Below are 14,608 nucleotides of genomic sequence, written 5' to 3'. Positions count from 1 at the left end.
AGGCAGCTATGTGAAGGATTGACATAGATTCAAGAGCTCTACAACATGGGGCTACTTATATCCAGCAAAATCATTTTGGCTACAGACGTTAGAAATACTAATTTAAGTCCTACTTAGAGATACATTTATTCTCTGAAGAAAAGAAATGAAAGAATTCTAAAGTTACAAAAGGAAAAACCAAGGTGCTTTTTCCTTCTTGATTTACACTACTAACGTTTGTCTTTCTTTACACTTAACTGATCATTACAGTGACTGGAAGTGCTCTTTAGATGAGCTCAGCAAACAAGTTGCCTCATACTTTTTAAATACAAACCTTATAGGGTTTTTAAAAACTTTTTTACATCGAAACTCTGTACAATGAACATCTTATGATCACTTCATAGAATAAACATGTTTATCTTACACTTTGTGTATCCCAGTAGCACTGGTCTGCAAGAGGCAGGTGATCTGACTGACTCTTTCTATTCAGGGTAAACTCCCACCCCTTGACCTACTCCAAACCTACTATAATGATAGAAGTATTTGTGGATGCTCAGTGACTTTTACTGTGACTGTGAAACAAGTCACTAGTCACTACTTTTTATTTGTATTGAGACCTCCCGTGAAAGAAGGGCACCATAGTGCATCGGAACCCTCTGTCTTTACAGCCTCTGGACTCAGGGAAGAGTGGTTTCTAACACTGGCCAGCAGGGCTCTGCCCAGCTGTAAATACTAATATCCTAATATGGTAATAATTTGTTAGATTTTTTCCTTTATTTCATTAAATCACACATTTTCCACGTATATAGTTACCTTTAAGGCCTTACATTCAGGGACACGGTCTGGGTAGTTACCTTTAAGACCTTACCTTCAGGGACATGGTCTGGGGCTGTTGCAGTTGCCCGTCCCCGCCTTTTTTTTTTAAAGCAAAATCTAGAACATTTCAGACAACTACAATAAGAGACACAACAGATCTCTAAAGAGTGTTTTGTTTTTTCTGTTTTTTTTCAAGATACCAAAATTTGAAAACCAAGTAGAAAGTGCTATAGGTCTCTCTTCTGCCTTTTTCTGACTGAGCTTATTTCCCAAGTTATTTAGACATTTTAGACAACAATTTCTCAAGTTGGGCTAGTATTGCACTATGCCATAGTGATCTCTCTTGCTGAGAGATTCCATGTCGCTGAGATCATAAGAATGTCTTTCATTGCTAGTCTTGCTACAGGCAGTTACTGACTTGTCTGCAAAGACAGCTAGATCTGCCTGCCTCGTATAACTTTGTTCTCTCCAACCAAAGAGCTGCAGCCCAGCCTCCCTTGATATACACCAGCATATGTACATTTGAGTTCAGTGTGCCACAAGATAGATGGTGATTGTGTGCGAGATCTGTTAATGAATGTGAGTACATAGAAGCTCTCAGTTGATAGGAGATCTGTTTGCCAGGAGCTTGGCCTTGAATTTTACCTCTATTTTTGTCTTTAGATTTATTTTATTTTATTTTACCAGTATGAGTGTCTTGCCTGCATGTGTGTCTGTGTACCATGTGCATACCTGGTGCCTGAGGAGGAGAGAGGAGTGTGTCAGGCCCCAGGGACTGGAGCTGTGCACTGTTATGATGTACCCATGGGGCACTTACAGTTAAACTCAGGTCCTCCGCAAGAGCAGTAAGTGTTCTTAACCCCTCTGAGCCATCACTCCAGCCCCTGGTCTTCTTTTATTTATTTTTCTTTTAAAAGCATTTTATAATTGCCAGGCATGATGGTGTACAACTTTAATCCTAGAACTTGGGAGTCAGAGCAGGTGGATTTCTGTGAGTTTGAGGCCAGACCACTATATATATATATATATATATAGTGAATTCTAAGACAGCTAAGACTATATAGTAAGACCTTGTTTCAAAAATAAGCTTTTTAAAAATTTATAATTAAAATTCAAAATTCAAAACACAGAACTTTAAGTTCAGAGAACTAGATCATAATTCTTGTGAGAGATTGGCTGACAGTTGGCTGGTCAGTTGTACTTAGGTCAAGAGCCTGTTGAGCTTGGGGCAGGAGAATTGATACTGTCTGTGACCTACCATTGCTGCTGCTGTACGAGTGCCTTGAGACTGTAATTACTAGTCTTTCAGGCTACCAGGAGGGCTTAGCAGGTAAAGGTGCTTGCCGCCAACCTGACAATGTGAGTCTGATTTTTGGAACCTACGTAGTAAGAGAAGAGAACCTACTCCAGCAAGTTGTCATCTGACCACATGTGTGCTCTGACTCTGCATGCTCTCTCTCTCTCTCTCTCTCTCTCTCTCTCTCTCTCTCTCTCCCTCTCTCCCTCTCTGATTAAAAAAGTTTAAAAAGATTTAGTAAAAATTAATATTTTCTAAAATTACTTAGTCCTTCTGGAAGAATGTACTCTTCCTACCACTGATAGATGTTATATCATACACTTTTTGAAGTTGGAGTAAACTTAACTTGCTTTGAAAATAGATTTCTGTTCTGATTATTTTCAGGTAATTCCAATGTAAATTCAACGAATAGATTGATTAAGTACTCTCCATAGCCTGGGTCTTTAGGTGGCAATCCTGTTCTGTTGCACTCAGTGGGGACCTCGCAGTGCTCATAAAATGAGTACCATGTGCCCAGAGCATACACCTCCTTTTTTTTTTCTTTTTTTGATAATTATCTTTTTTTTAAAGATCTTTTAAAAAATATAAAATATAATAATGTAAAACAGAAACACATCTGAATTGGACAAGACAAACAGAAGGAAAAGAACCCAAGCGGAGGCAGATAATCACAAGCCTACTCTTGTGCACATTCTGAAATCTCATACAAACACTAAACTGGAAGCCATAGTATAATACAGACTGGGAGGACGTGGTGCAGACCCACACAGACCCTGTGCTTGCTGCCTGGGTCTCTTGAGTTCATGCGAGCTCTGGTCATGTTGACTTAGACGACTTTGTTTCTTGGTGTCCTCCATCTCCTCTGGCATTAAACTCATTCTGCCTCCTCTTGTGGGTTCTTTGAGCCCCAAGGGGAGGGACTTGATGGAGGCATCACTTTTAGAGCTGAGCATCCCAAGGTCTCTCACTCTCTGTAAGTTGTCTGGCTGTAGTCTTTGTTTTGTTCCCATCTGCTGCAGAAGGAAACTTCTGTAATGGGAACAAAACAAGGCACTTACTGATCTGCCTGGCTGGAGTGGCCTGTCTTAAAACTCAGAAAGACCATTTAAGATGATTTTGTATCTGTTAATAATAATAATCTTCCATCACTGTGTGTGTGTGTGTGTGTGTGTGTGTGTGTGTGTGTGTATACAGTATAAAATACATTTGTCAATGATGTATTGTGCTTGGAGTTAATGAAATATCTGGGTTTATTTTTTTCTGTCCTTTCAATGGAAATGCTTTGTTAATTAGGAAATTGAATTGATCTTTGTTAGATGTTAAATTTGTATGTCCTATATTTGAGTATAAGAATGGCTTGCTTTGGTGAGCAATATGTAGAAAATCATTGTGTCTTTCAGACATTGCCTTAGTGTTTGATATTTTACTGAAGAAAGACTGTTTGTCTCACTCTGTTTAGAAAAGGAAGATCAGTGTCTCACGCCTGAAGCCTGGAATGTGGACCAGGGAGTGATCTCCAAACTGAAGGAGCAGTACAAAAAGGAGAGGAAGGGGAAGAAGGGAGTGAAGAGTAAGTGGGGACGCTGTGTCTGTAGACGCAGCCTCTGCATCTCTTCACCCCACATCTGCTCTCAGCGCTTTCCTAAGACTACTTACTCTTTTCCTCTCTGCTCCTGACCTCTTTCCTTCTCACCGTCACTCAGGGGTTGAAATTAAGAGACAGCTGTTTGACCATGAACTTAAAAATCACATACGAATATGGAATTTTAACAAACATGTAAAGATTTGGGAGAATGTTGCCCGCACATTTGAACAGTGATGAGTTGGCTTTCGGAGAGCTATGTGCTCACTCAAAAGGATGTTTATTTCTGGTGGCAATTTATGAATCTTATTTAATTCAGTTTGCTAGCAGTCCACCTAAGTGATTGCTTATACTTTCAGATCTTGAGACAAAGAAGTTAATTTCTACCCCTGAAAAGTCTTGTGTGTTCACAACATGCAGTTCATTTGCTCTCGTCTGTATATGCTATACAGGGCACACAGTCAAACATATAATTTAAAAGAGTATTTTCTAATGTAAATATTTGGCCAGTTTAATTTATAACAGTATTACCAATTACCTTTTCCCCCATTTCAGTAAAATGTTTGCCACATCAGAAACAGAAGCCAAAATGAAATTTTAGCCCTGTGGATCATATAACTCATTATGCAAATGAAAAGTTTGTCAGTAGATCTAGTATGTATGTAAGGAAATGCAAATCCTATCAAAACCTTGATGAAAATAATATTAAACATCTTCTTAGGGACTGGGTGTGTAGCTCAGGTGGTATTTTTCCTAGCATGCATGCAAAAGCCCTGGGCTCACCCCCAGGGCTGCATAGCGGGAATGCTGTGGCTCTTGTCTGTAATCCTGCACTCTGGAGGGCAAGGCTGGAGGACCAGAAGGTCAGGGTTATAGATAGCTATATGAGGAATTAAAGACTGTCCCAGGATATGCGAGACCTTGTCTCAAGGAAAACAAAAGCCATCTTTTTGGGAGAATAAGATTAAACCACCTTCTGTGCTTCTACTCACTGACCTGGTAAATAATGAGTTTTCCTTATGGCAATGATATGGGAATTTTGTCCTTTGAGATGTGAAACTACTACTTACAAATAGCTGAAGACTGGAAGGATATGCTATATTCCCTCCTTGCTTTTTAATTATGGTAAAACATCAAGTGCAGTCATTCCTGCAGAACTTGTGTTATAATCTAGTAGTTATTTTTAAGACATTTTAATATTAAAATCATAGAATTTATAAATTTTGAGCTCCATAAAGTCCATCTCCAATAGTGATGATAGCACAGGCTTAAGAATCTCTGAGAGATGAGATCGTTTACTGTTACCTCAGAGTAGATCAAATCAGAGTGAGAAAGGTAACATTAAAAACAAGGCTGTTTCAGTCTTTTATTCACATAAGTTAAACTTAAGAAATCTATTGAGACATGAGTTGCTATGGCTTTTTAGAACAAAGTCTGAGCCAGTTAAACTAAAGTGTTGAGGGAAATGTGTGTATTGTACATTAGAATTTATATTTCTTTGGGTTATTACATTATAATGAATATCTTGGAATGTAAAGCTCTTTTCATTGAAAAGGTAGCCAAGACTTCTGTGGCTCATCTACTCGTACATTGTAGTTGGAATTCAGCCCTTACGATCTAAAACTGCACCATTTGACTGGAACACTATTGCTATCAATAGAAGCAATTGGAGTCCCTGCCCTGAGCATTGAGATGCATATTTAAACATATAGCACATGGGCTTTTAAAGTGAATCAACATCTGTCTCTGGGTAGATCGTGAGCACCTTGCAATGAGGATAGGAGTGTAGTCTGAGGTCAGCACAGCTTGGCTATCATGCTCACTTGTTCCTGTGGAAAGCAGTAGTGTGAGGACAAGTGTAGATCTGCGATGGGGGAAAAATGAATTAAAGCTTTGAATTGGTGCACAAAACACTAGCTTATAAGCAACCAAAGCACACTTTTTAATTGAGCTGTTACCCATTGTAAACTTTTTGATGTTTTTAATTGGTCTAGTGTAAATATATCCAGTCAAATTGTGTATTCTAGTCATACTATCTTAAATTTTTCTAGGTATTAGTTAAAATTGCTTAGAAATAGTTGTATTCTTTGCTGGTATAGGAAATACCATAACGGACTATGGGTAAGATTTTCCCATTCTTAATTAAACTTGTAACAGGAAAAACTACCGAAGATCTGTTTCAGCCTCTATCCTATATAAAACAGTCAAAACAGGGATGTGGGAGAATGAAGAATCAAAGCCCAGGTAAGTAGTCACCAGGGCATGAGACTTCCCTCTGGGTTCCGTAGCTTCAGGACGTAGGCAATGAATATAACTTAATTTAAACAAGCAGGGGTGTTACTGTTCAACTGAGTTCACCTTTGGTTCATGATCTGTGATTGTCTTCATTTAGAACTCTAGTCATTGGCTTCATTGTAGATAAGTATGCTTTTTAATGATATATATTGGACATGACATTCTTTCTCATGTAGTGATTCCATTAACTTAATTTACAAAATATATATTTAAATGTAATTCTTTTCCAGCAATAATAAACTCTTACAATTTGAAAACTTCAAAAATACTCCTTATTGATCAATCTAGTAGGATAATTTAAAGGTGAATGTTGGTAGGTGTGAAAAGGTTTATTGTGCAGTTTTTATGAAATGAGTGATTCTGTTCTCTCTTTCCTCCTCTGCCCTCCCCCCTTTTTTGGCTAGGGCCCAATAGGTCAAAGCTACAAGATATGCTTGCTAATTTGAGAGACGTTGATGAACTTCCCTCCTTGCAGCCATCTGTTGGTTCGCCTTCCAGACCCAGCAGCTCCCGACTTCCCGAGCAGGAGATCAGTAGGGCAGATGAAGGTGAGCACTCGGACCTAGGGCTTACCTGAGCTGCCTCAGGGAACACACCATCTGCACACATCCATTCTCCTAAGGCGGTAGGGGTTCTGACTTTAGCATCGGTCTGTGATTTGGAATGAAGGACATGAATTTAGGAACTAACTCTTAGTTTCAGGTATTGAATATTCCCTAGCTCCACTGGCAACTCAGTGTTAACAGGCCTACTCCATGCCAGCATTGAGAAAATTGAGTCAGAAAGTTGGTACTAAGTGTTCACTTTGAAAGTCAGCATAAATACATTTTTAAAAATGCAGCAACACTGGACATGATGACACATGCTTTAATCCCCAGAGCTCTGAGGCGGAGGAAACTCAGTTCTCTATGAGTTTGAGGCTAGCCTGCTCTACATAGCAAGTTCCAGACCAGCCAAGGGCTGCATAGTGAGACCCTGTCTCAAAGTAACAATAACAAAATGGAGAAAGCCACCTATTGTCATACTTTCTGTTTCCCATGTTTTCTTGGTCTCTTTCAAATGTCCTTATCTGTTGGCATATACTTTTTAAAAACGTAGTTACAGCCATCACATAGAATAGTTCTGTTTTGTTTTATGTTTAGTATAAAATCATATTGATGATTTTCAAGCTCAGCCTTAATGCTACATATTATACTTTATTTTAGATTAGAAATAAAATTCGTCCTTTAAAATATTTTGATTGTTTCTAGTGCAGTTTTGTGGTATACAAATGCAAAAAGTTTAGGGTTGAAAATGTATGTCACTTGGTGATATGATATTTGTCTCAAGCAGAACTCAGTTCATCCCCAGCACTGAGGTAAAGGACTGAGTGGAGAAGAAACTGGACACTCGGAGAGAGGTGGAGGTGTGGAGGAAAGGAAAGGAAGGAAGGACTTTACATTTAATTACCCGTTACTAAAGATTCTTCACCCAGCACTCAGGAAAAGCTTCCATAGTCTCAGTGTAGTATTGGAGTCCCTGTTTTCTAAAAGCTAATTATCAGCAATGTGTAGTTACCCAAGGTACTGTAACCTATTTCTTCACTTCTGAGGACTCAGAGAACAAGATGCCCACCCACATAGAGATGTGAGATCCCTGTTGCTTTCTCTTCTGACTGCTGCCTAGACCTTCCTGGAGCATTGGCTACTACTAACCCATGCTGTGCTCAGTTCCAGAAGTCTTAAGTCTTACTGTTTTCAGGACAAGGCCATTTTTACTTCACATATAAAAATATTAGAAATGAAAAATAGAACAAGCAAAAGACACCTGCTGATTCCCTAGTCTCCTAGGTGCACATGAGTTGTTATTTGACATTTTGGCCTGAAAAGTCCATTTGGACAGTTGTCATGCTGTAGACAGCTAGGGTTGTCTGACCCCGTCAAAGGATACGCAGTGCCCTAGGGAAAGCTTTTTTTTATGGGGCTTCTCTCCTGTATGTGTGGCTTGACAGTGGCTTAATTTGTATTCTTTTATCCTGATAGTGATTTTCTTTTTTCTGACAGATTTTGAGTTTTTGTCACTGTTTATCCATGGATGGCCTGAGTTCATTATGTCCACCAGGTTGGCCTCAAGGTTCATCTCCCTGGGTTAAAGTTGTGCATACCCAGATCCCACTGTTGTTTTTAAAGCAAATACCCATTATTTAATGTGCTCAACGAGTACCCATTAGTTAACGTAACTGCAGCCCTGCACAGAGCTTCCAGGTCTACTGTGCACCCAACTCAGTTAACTTGCTACTGCTGCTGTGAAGATAATGTCTCTTCAGCAAAGCCTTCGAACTGTTAAATTTGGCTTAAGTGTTTCTAATCATTGGAGTATCTTCCTCTGGAAAGGCGAGCCCTGCTGCCTTATTGGAGTAGTTTTCTTTCATAAGATCTTAATTTAGTGTTTCAGGGGTACTTGGTGAAAGGTGGAACTGCTGTATTCAGAGGTACCAAGTAAGAATATTCAAGTTGATTACACAGTGAAGCTCCTTCTTGAAACACAGCTGACAGCTATTAGAGTTTTCAAATAGACTTTAAAACATCTTTAAAGGAAATAAAACATGGGGACAGGTCATTGAATCATCACAAATCAGAGGTAGCCACTGAATGTTGATGCGTCACCCTCAGATCAAGCAGCAGAGCATCACTAAAGCAGCAGTACTCTCCACGCTTCATGTGGTGTCCTCTGTGGCCCTTGAACCACTGCAGCCTTCCAGGTTTTAGAACTGATTGGTTTTATTTTGCATGAGATCAACAACGTTGAACATACAGCAAGAACTACTTGTTGACATACTTAGTAATTGGTAGACATTATTTGAGTGATTATCATGAAATATCAAATAGAAAGAAAACTTATTTTTAGACTTATTATTTTCTGTATAATGATAAAGGAAAGAACAGTAGATTATACTAGATCTGTTTCTCTTTTACTTTTCTAATTAGATGATGTTGTTAGCAGGGTAATATATGAAAAAGCAGTCTTTAAGAATTTTTTTTTTTTTGCTCAGGAATTTCACTGCTTACAAAATTTCTTAACAGTAATAGAGGTGTAATCTATCAGGCCTATAATTCCAGCACTTAGGAGGCCGAGGCAAGAGAATTGCCTTTATTCTAGGCCAGCCTAGGTTCAAAGAAACAAACAACAGACAAACAAACCCAAAAATAGATCAAGTAAAAATATACACGTTCACTTAGCAGAAGTGTAATACCGGCAAGTAAGACTAGTTGTGAATTGTTCATGTGTGTAACCTCGACTTTGTCTTCCTCTCAGTGGAAGCACTGACGTTTCCTCCGTCTTCTGGAAAGTCGTTTATCATGGGAGCAGATGAAGCCCTTGAAAGTGAGCTGGGGCTTGGAGAATTAGCAGGCCTGACAGTGGCCAATGAAGCAGACTCACTAGCTTATGATGTAAGTAGCAACTTTGTTTTTTACACCATTAATCTGTTTGAAAATTTAGTATAGAAGATGGCAGAGGTAAAATTTTTCACAAGTATGGATCTTGGTTTAGTTTTATTTTCAAACTTTACAAAGATGGATATAAAAATAAGCCAACAGTTTCTAAATAACGTGGCAATTAAAGTTAGAGACTGCCTTTATCTGTGGTCACTCTAGAGTGTGCATTAGTTTTAGGTAGGAGAAGGAAGTGTGAGCTGTGGTGTTGCTTAGGCACCTGTGATGAGTCGTGAGAAGCCGATGTCCAGTGTGTGCTCCCTGCACTGCCCGGCCTCTCCTCATTGCTGCATGCTGGCTTCTTGTCTTCTCTCCCTCAGAACAGGGGCCTCCAAATTACCCAGTTCATAATGGCTGAGGCAGCACGGCCCACTGCGCTCTTCTGTCTTCCCGCCTAAATCACGAAGACTTGACCCAGTGGCTAATGGAACGTGGCTTTCTTTCTAACACAAACACACTTTTTCCTTCTCAGGAAAAATTGGTATTGTGTATTTATGCTATTTCCAAAGGTAGTTCTTTGTTTTATTAAACATGCCAGTAATCTAGTGTAATATTTTTAAAAGTACAAAATGAACTCTGACGTTTTTAGTGGTTCTTTGTCTCATGTTTCTTTGTCAGATTTTTTTTTTTAACCTCATTCTTTGGGTATATTATGGTTTCCAGTTTTGTGGGATTTCTGTGTGTGATCATATATGTCTCATGTCCCTACGTGTTTCTTGTACTTTTCTTCGGTTCTTTTTCCGTTTTTTGTTTTTTGTTTTTTTGTCCTATTTCACTCGTTTTTGGTTTATGTTATTCTTTAGATGTCCATTTTCTCATGAGAAAGAGAAAGAGGAGGAAAATATTGGGGTTCAGATAGGAGGAGAAAGTGGGGAGGCCCTGGAGGAATTGATAAAGGGAAACTGTAGTCAGAACATATTATGGAAAAAACTTTTCAATAAAAGAAAATATGATTTAAAAGCACCAACTTCTAATCCCCCTGCACCCAGAGACGGCGTGCGGTCCTGACTGCAGGTCTTACATAGCTGCAGTCGCCATTGCCTGCGTTCTCACGTGAAGACTTAACTTGGGCTCTTTAGTGTTTTACCACAACAGTGCCCTACATACTGTCTTCACATGGTACCTTGTGTCCACACTGAGCATGCGTGGACAGAGGAAGTGCAGCAGGTGCAGCTCAGTGATAGCCCTGGGCTCTCAGTCTTCCTCCTCAGCTCCGGGGGCTGGAGATGCAGGTGTGTGACGCCACGCTCAGCCATTCTAACATTTTCTATGTCTGCTTTATAAATCTTGTTTCCATCTTGGTAAAGAAAGTATTAAGTTCACAAACTTGGATCATAGTTTAAATTAATAAACTGTCTTAGGTTGGGGCTGCATTGCTGAGATGAAATACTACAACCAAAAGCAACTGGGGTAGAAAAGAGTTTATTCCACTTACAGTTGCACATCACAGTCCATGGTCAGTGGAAGTCAATACAGGAGTGAGAGCGGAGGCCGTGGAAGAACACTGGCTGGCTCACCTGCCTTCTTAGAGCACACAGCACCACCAGCCTAGAATTGCATTGCCCACGGTGAGCTGGACTCTCACGTGTCAGTCATCCATCAAGAAAACGCCTCACACTGGTCCACAGGCCAAGCTGCTGGGGACATTTCCTCTACTGAGGCTCCCTCTTCCAAAATGACTCCAGCAGTTGACACAATAGCCAGGACACAGGTGTAAAGAGAAAAAATGCAGTTTTCCCTACCCCAGTTACACTTTCTGTCTTACAGTTTGAATTGAGTTCTACTAATTATTCAGTCTGTCACTGTGACCTAATAATTTGAAATAAGTACATGTTAGGAAAGGAAGGTTTACTTGAGTTTCAGTTTGGTTACTTGAGTTTCATGTTTGGTTGAAACTGTGGTAAGGCTGTGTCAGAAGAAGCTACTTGCTTTATGGTGTTAGGGGAGCAGAGAAAGAAGGTGGCTTGGTGTGCTATCTCCTACCGTCTAGTCTAGTCTCCGTCAGCTAAAGCCTCTTCCCTCTGGGTAGGCCATGGGCAGCTGACCAAGCCTTTAACACCTGGGCCTTAGAGGACATTCAGGATCCAAACTAGCAGTAGTAGAGAACTATTTGGAAATTCTATTTACTAACATGTTTTTTGTTTTTGTTTTTATTTAGATTGAATTATGTTAACTGTCCTTTGTTTCATATTGCTTCTGTGAAAACTGCTGCCATATGTTGCTAATTTTGCTACTTTAAAAGTTTATTATTTTGAGAACTGTACCATGTAATTTTGGGTTTTTTTTTTGGGGGGGGGGGGGAGGGGGTTCAAGACATGGTTTCTCCATGTAGCCCTGGCTGTCCTGGAACTCACTCTGTAGACCAGGCTATCCTCGAGCTCAGAAATCCACCTGCCTCTGCCTCGAAAGTGCTGGGGTTAAAGGCGTGCGCCATCACTGCCTGGCACCCTGTAATATTTTAATAGCAAATCAGTGATCTCAGCCTGACTTTTTGTTTTTTTAATAGATAGCGAATAACAAAGATGCCTTGAGGAAGACATGGAACCCTAAGTTCACATTAAGGAGTCACTTTGATGGCATCCGAGCCCTTGCCTTCCACCCCATTGAGCCTGTGTTAATAACAGCATCAGAGGACCATACGCTGAAACTGTGGAATCTGCAGAAAACAGCCCCAGCCAAAAAGTGAGAGTGCTCTACTCATCTACTCACGCTTTTCTTTTAAGATCTTAGATTACTTATCAACAGGAAAAGATTTATTTTAAAAATAATTGTTATATTTCACAAATATCTCTTCTCGTTCTTTATTCTTTACCATTTATAGGTAAATGCTTCAGACAGTCTAATGTTAGGTCTGACTGACATTTAGGAAGAGTTTTTACTTGGTGGTGCCCTTGTATTTGTAACTGCTGACACAGTCCTTATGCAGAAGCCCTTTATGTGGCCTTCTTACTTGTGGGGCCTCTTGTCTATAATGAAGTTAATGTAAAGAGGCATAAGTAGGAACACAGAATTATCAAACCTTGGACTTCAGCCTGGCCTATCATTTTCGGTTTGGATTTACAAAAGGAAGACGGGCTGACGAGTTTTCCACACTAAACAGTTTGTCTGACCCGAAGGACACTGCTGTGAGTGTTTAGGTGGTCCTTCTCGGCTTGGTGCTATCTGGTGACAACAGGCACAATTTCCTTTGAAGTGTTTCATTAACCCCCAGTTAGACCATATCTACTTGACTAGGGCCTTCTGGAGCTCACCCTCCATCAGTCCATCCTTCACCTAGAGCCAGCCAGCGTCCACCAGCAGGGATCCTTTTGCTGTGATAGGCACAAGAGTGCAGTGCACTGTGGCACAGGACATCACAGAAGTTATACTACATGTAGAAGAAATCCGCTTCCCACTTTAAAAGACCCCCATAGCATTGGTGCTGTGAGTCATACCGGACCATACTGGTGTAGCCTGAGTCAGCAGAGGGAGGGCTCATTCCCTCTATGTGCTGTGTCTGCGCCTCTCTGCCTCTCACTCACAGCATGCTAGTTCTGGCTGCAGCCCAGTCACATGAAGCTAAATGTGAGTGTCTCATAGGTAAAGAACAAAACAAATTAGCAAAATATCTGCACATGCAAATAACAGTAACCTGGTTACTTTGAAGCTTCTGTGTGACATGAGGAGAGATAAGTATACCTACAAATCTCTCTAACTTGGTGTAGGAAATAGTGAGTTCTTGCCTTTAACCAGAGTCTGTGATGAGTCCAGTTCTTAGTAATGAGTGTACTTTGGATCATTGACTTGGGCAGTGGCTACAGAATCAAATATAGATGTATGTATTAACCTTCATGAAAACACAGGGAAGGTAAAAGTACCATTTGACATGTGTGTAGTTCTGGCCTTGACTAATTTTTATATTTCGATTCTCATTTTTCAATGTTGAATAGTTGATACTATCTCGACTTTCTGCTTTACTTTAAATATAGGATAATCTGAAGTTCTGAAATAATAAAATCCTTCCTGAGTTAGTTAATTAATGATATAACTGGAAATCACATTCTGAAATTACCTTACAGCCCATGTTCTTTCTTGGGAGTGACACTATCCCACTGCTGGATGAATTGTAACAATGTAATAAGAAGGCTGTGTTCAAGGTGTCTTACTAAGGTAGTAATTTGTTGATGCCACTAAGGTGTAATTGGCATTAGGCGAGCCTCTGTATTCTGAGGCTGAGGATCTTTCTACCATAGAGTCTGTTTCTGACCATGGTGTTATGACATAGTTGTCATGCCATTCACTACTGAAATGTGGAGACTTAGACTTGTCTTCTTTCTCCGATTTAGGAGTACTTCTCTAGATGTGGAGCCTATCTATACATTCAGGGCTCACAAGTAAGTATGTGATGGTTTGGTTTGGTTTGATTTTGGTTTGTTTTTTATCTTAAGTCAACGTCTTTATGACACGGTTTTAATTGAAATATCATACATTCTTTCACTTATGTAATTTAATATTTTTTTTGTTAGTGTTGGACTTTTTCATAAATGTCAAAGAACCTGGCAGATAAGATAAATACCAGTAGGGATGGATCATGGTTTATGCACATTATAAACTGAAATCAAGGCGTTTAGGTCTGTCAGAAATGCTCTCATTGGGACTGAAAAGATGCTTCAGCAGTTAGGGGTGCTTGCTGGTTCTCAGAACACTGGAGTCTGGTTCCCAGCACCTAGTGTGAGGGGGTTCACAGCAGTTCCTGGTGATCTGACAGCAATCTTAGGCATCTGGGCAGCCATGCACAGATAGCATAAACACGGACACAACTACAAAGCAAGGTAGTTTTTAAAAGGAGTTCTCATATTTTTTTTTCTTCCCTTAACATAGCCTACATAACAATTGTTCAGGGTCTGGGGATGTAGTTGAAAGGAGAAGGCTTGCTCAGTGGGCACGAGGCCTACGTAACCTCCTTAGGAGCACATGCCCACACACATGCCACTTAGGTTTTTAATAGTTTTTCTATAGTAATAGAAAAACATATTTTCTTGCTTCTCCTTGCATATAGGAGCATGTCCTCACTTGATGTGTCATACAAATTGATATCTTTTTATGTAAAGGGTAGGAAAGTATTTTCTCAAGTTTAGCAGGCCATATGCTATCTGTTGAACTTCTTTGGTTCTCTTTTGGCTTTTG

At 39.9% G+C, this 14,608-nt stretch overlaps 1 protein-coding gene across 2 annotated transcripts in view; it reads left to right on the top strand.

Moving 5' to 3' along the window:
* The window catches only part of Strn (striatin), a 94,126-nt gene that overhangs the window by 67,782 nt on the left and 11,736 nt on the right, over window positions 1-14,608 (top strand). The window contains exons 8-13 of one of the 2 annotated variants that reach the window (XM_052186390.1): window positions 3,552-3,662; window positions 5,832-5,918; window positions 6,374-6,517; window positions 9,264-9,400; window positions 11,949-12,124; window positions 13,768-13,815. In XM_052186390.1, the coding sequence (XP_052042350.1) occupies window positions 3,552-3,662; window positions 5,832-5,918; window positions 6,374-6,517; window positions 9,264-9,400; window positions 11,949-12,124; window positions 13,768-13,815 (703 nt within the window). The remainder of the gene's footprint in view (window positions 1-3,551; window positions 3,663-5,831; window positions 5,919-6,373; window positions 6,518-9,263; window positions 9,401-11,948; window positions 12,125-13,767; window positions 13,816-14,608) is intronic. The other variant, XM_052186391.1, reaches the window with a different exon arrangement.

This window comes from Apodemus sylvaticus, chromosome 6 (genome assembly GCF_947179515.1).
Source record: "Apodemus sylvaticus chromosome 6, mApoSyl1.1, whole genome shotgun sequence".
NCBI lineage: Eukaryota > Metazoa > Chordata > Mammalia > Rodentia > Muridae > Apodemus > Apodemus sylvaticus.
This window is presented reverse-complemented; position numbering and strand designations above follow the sequence as displayed.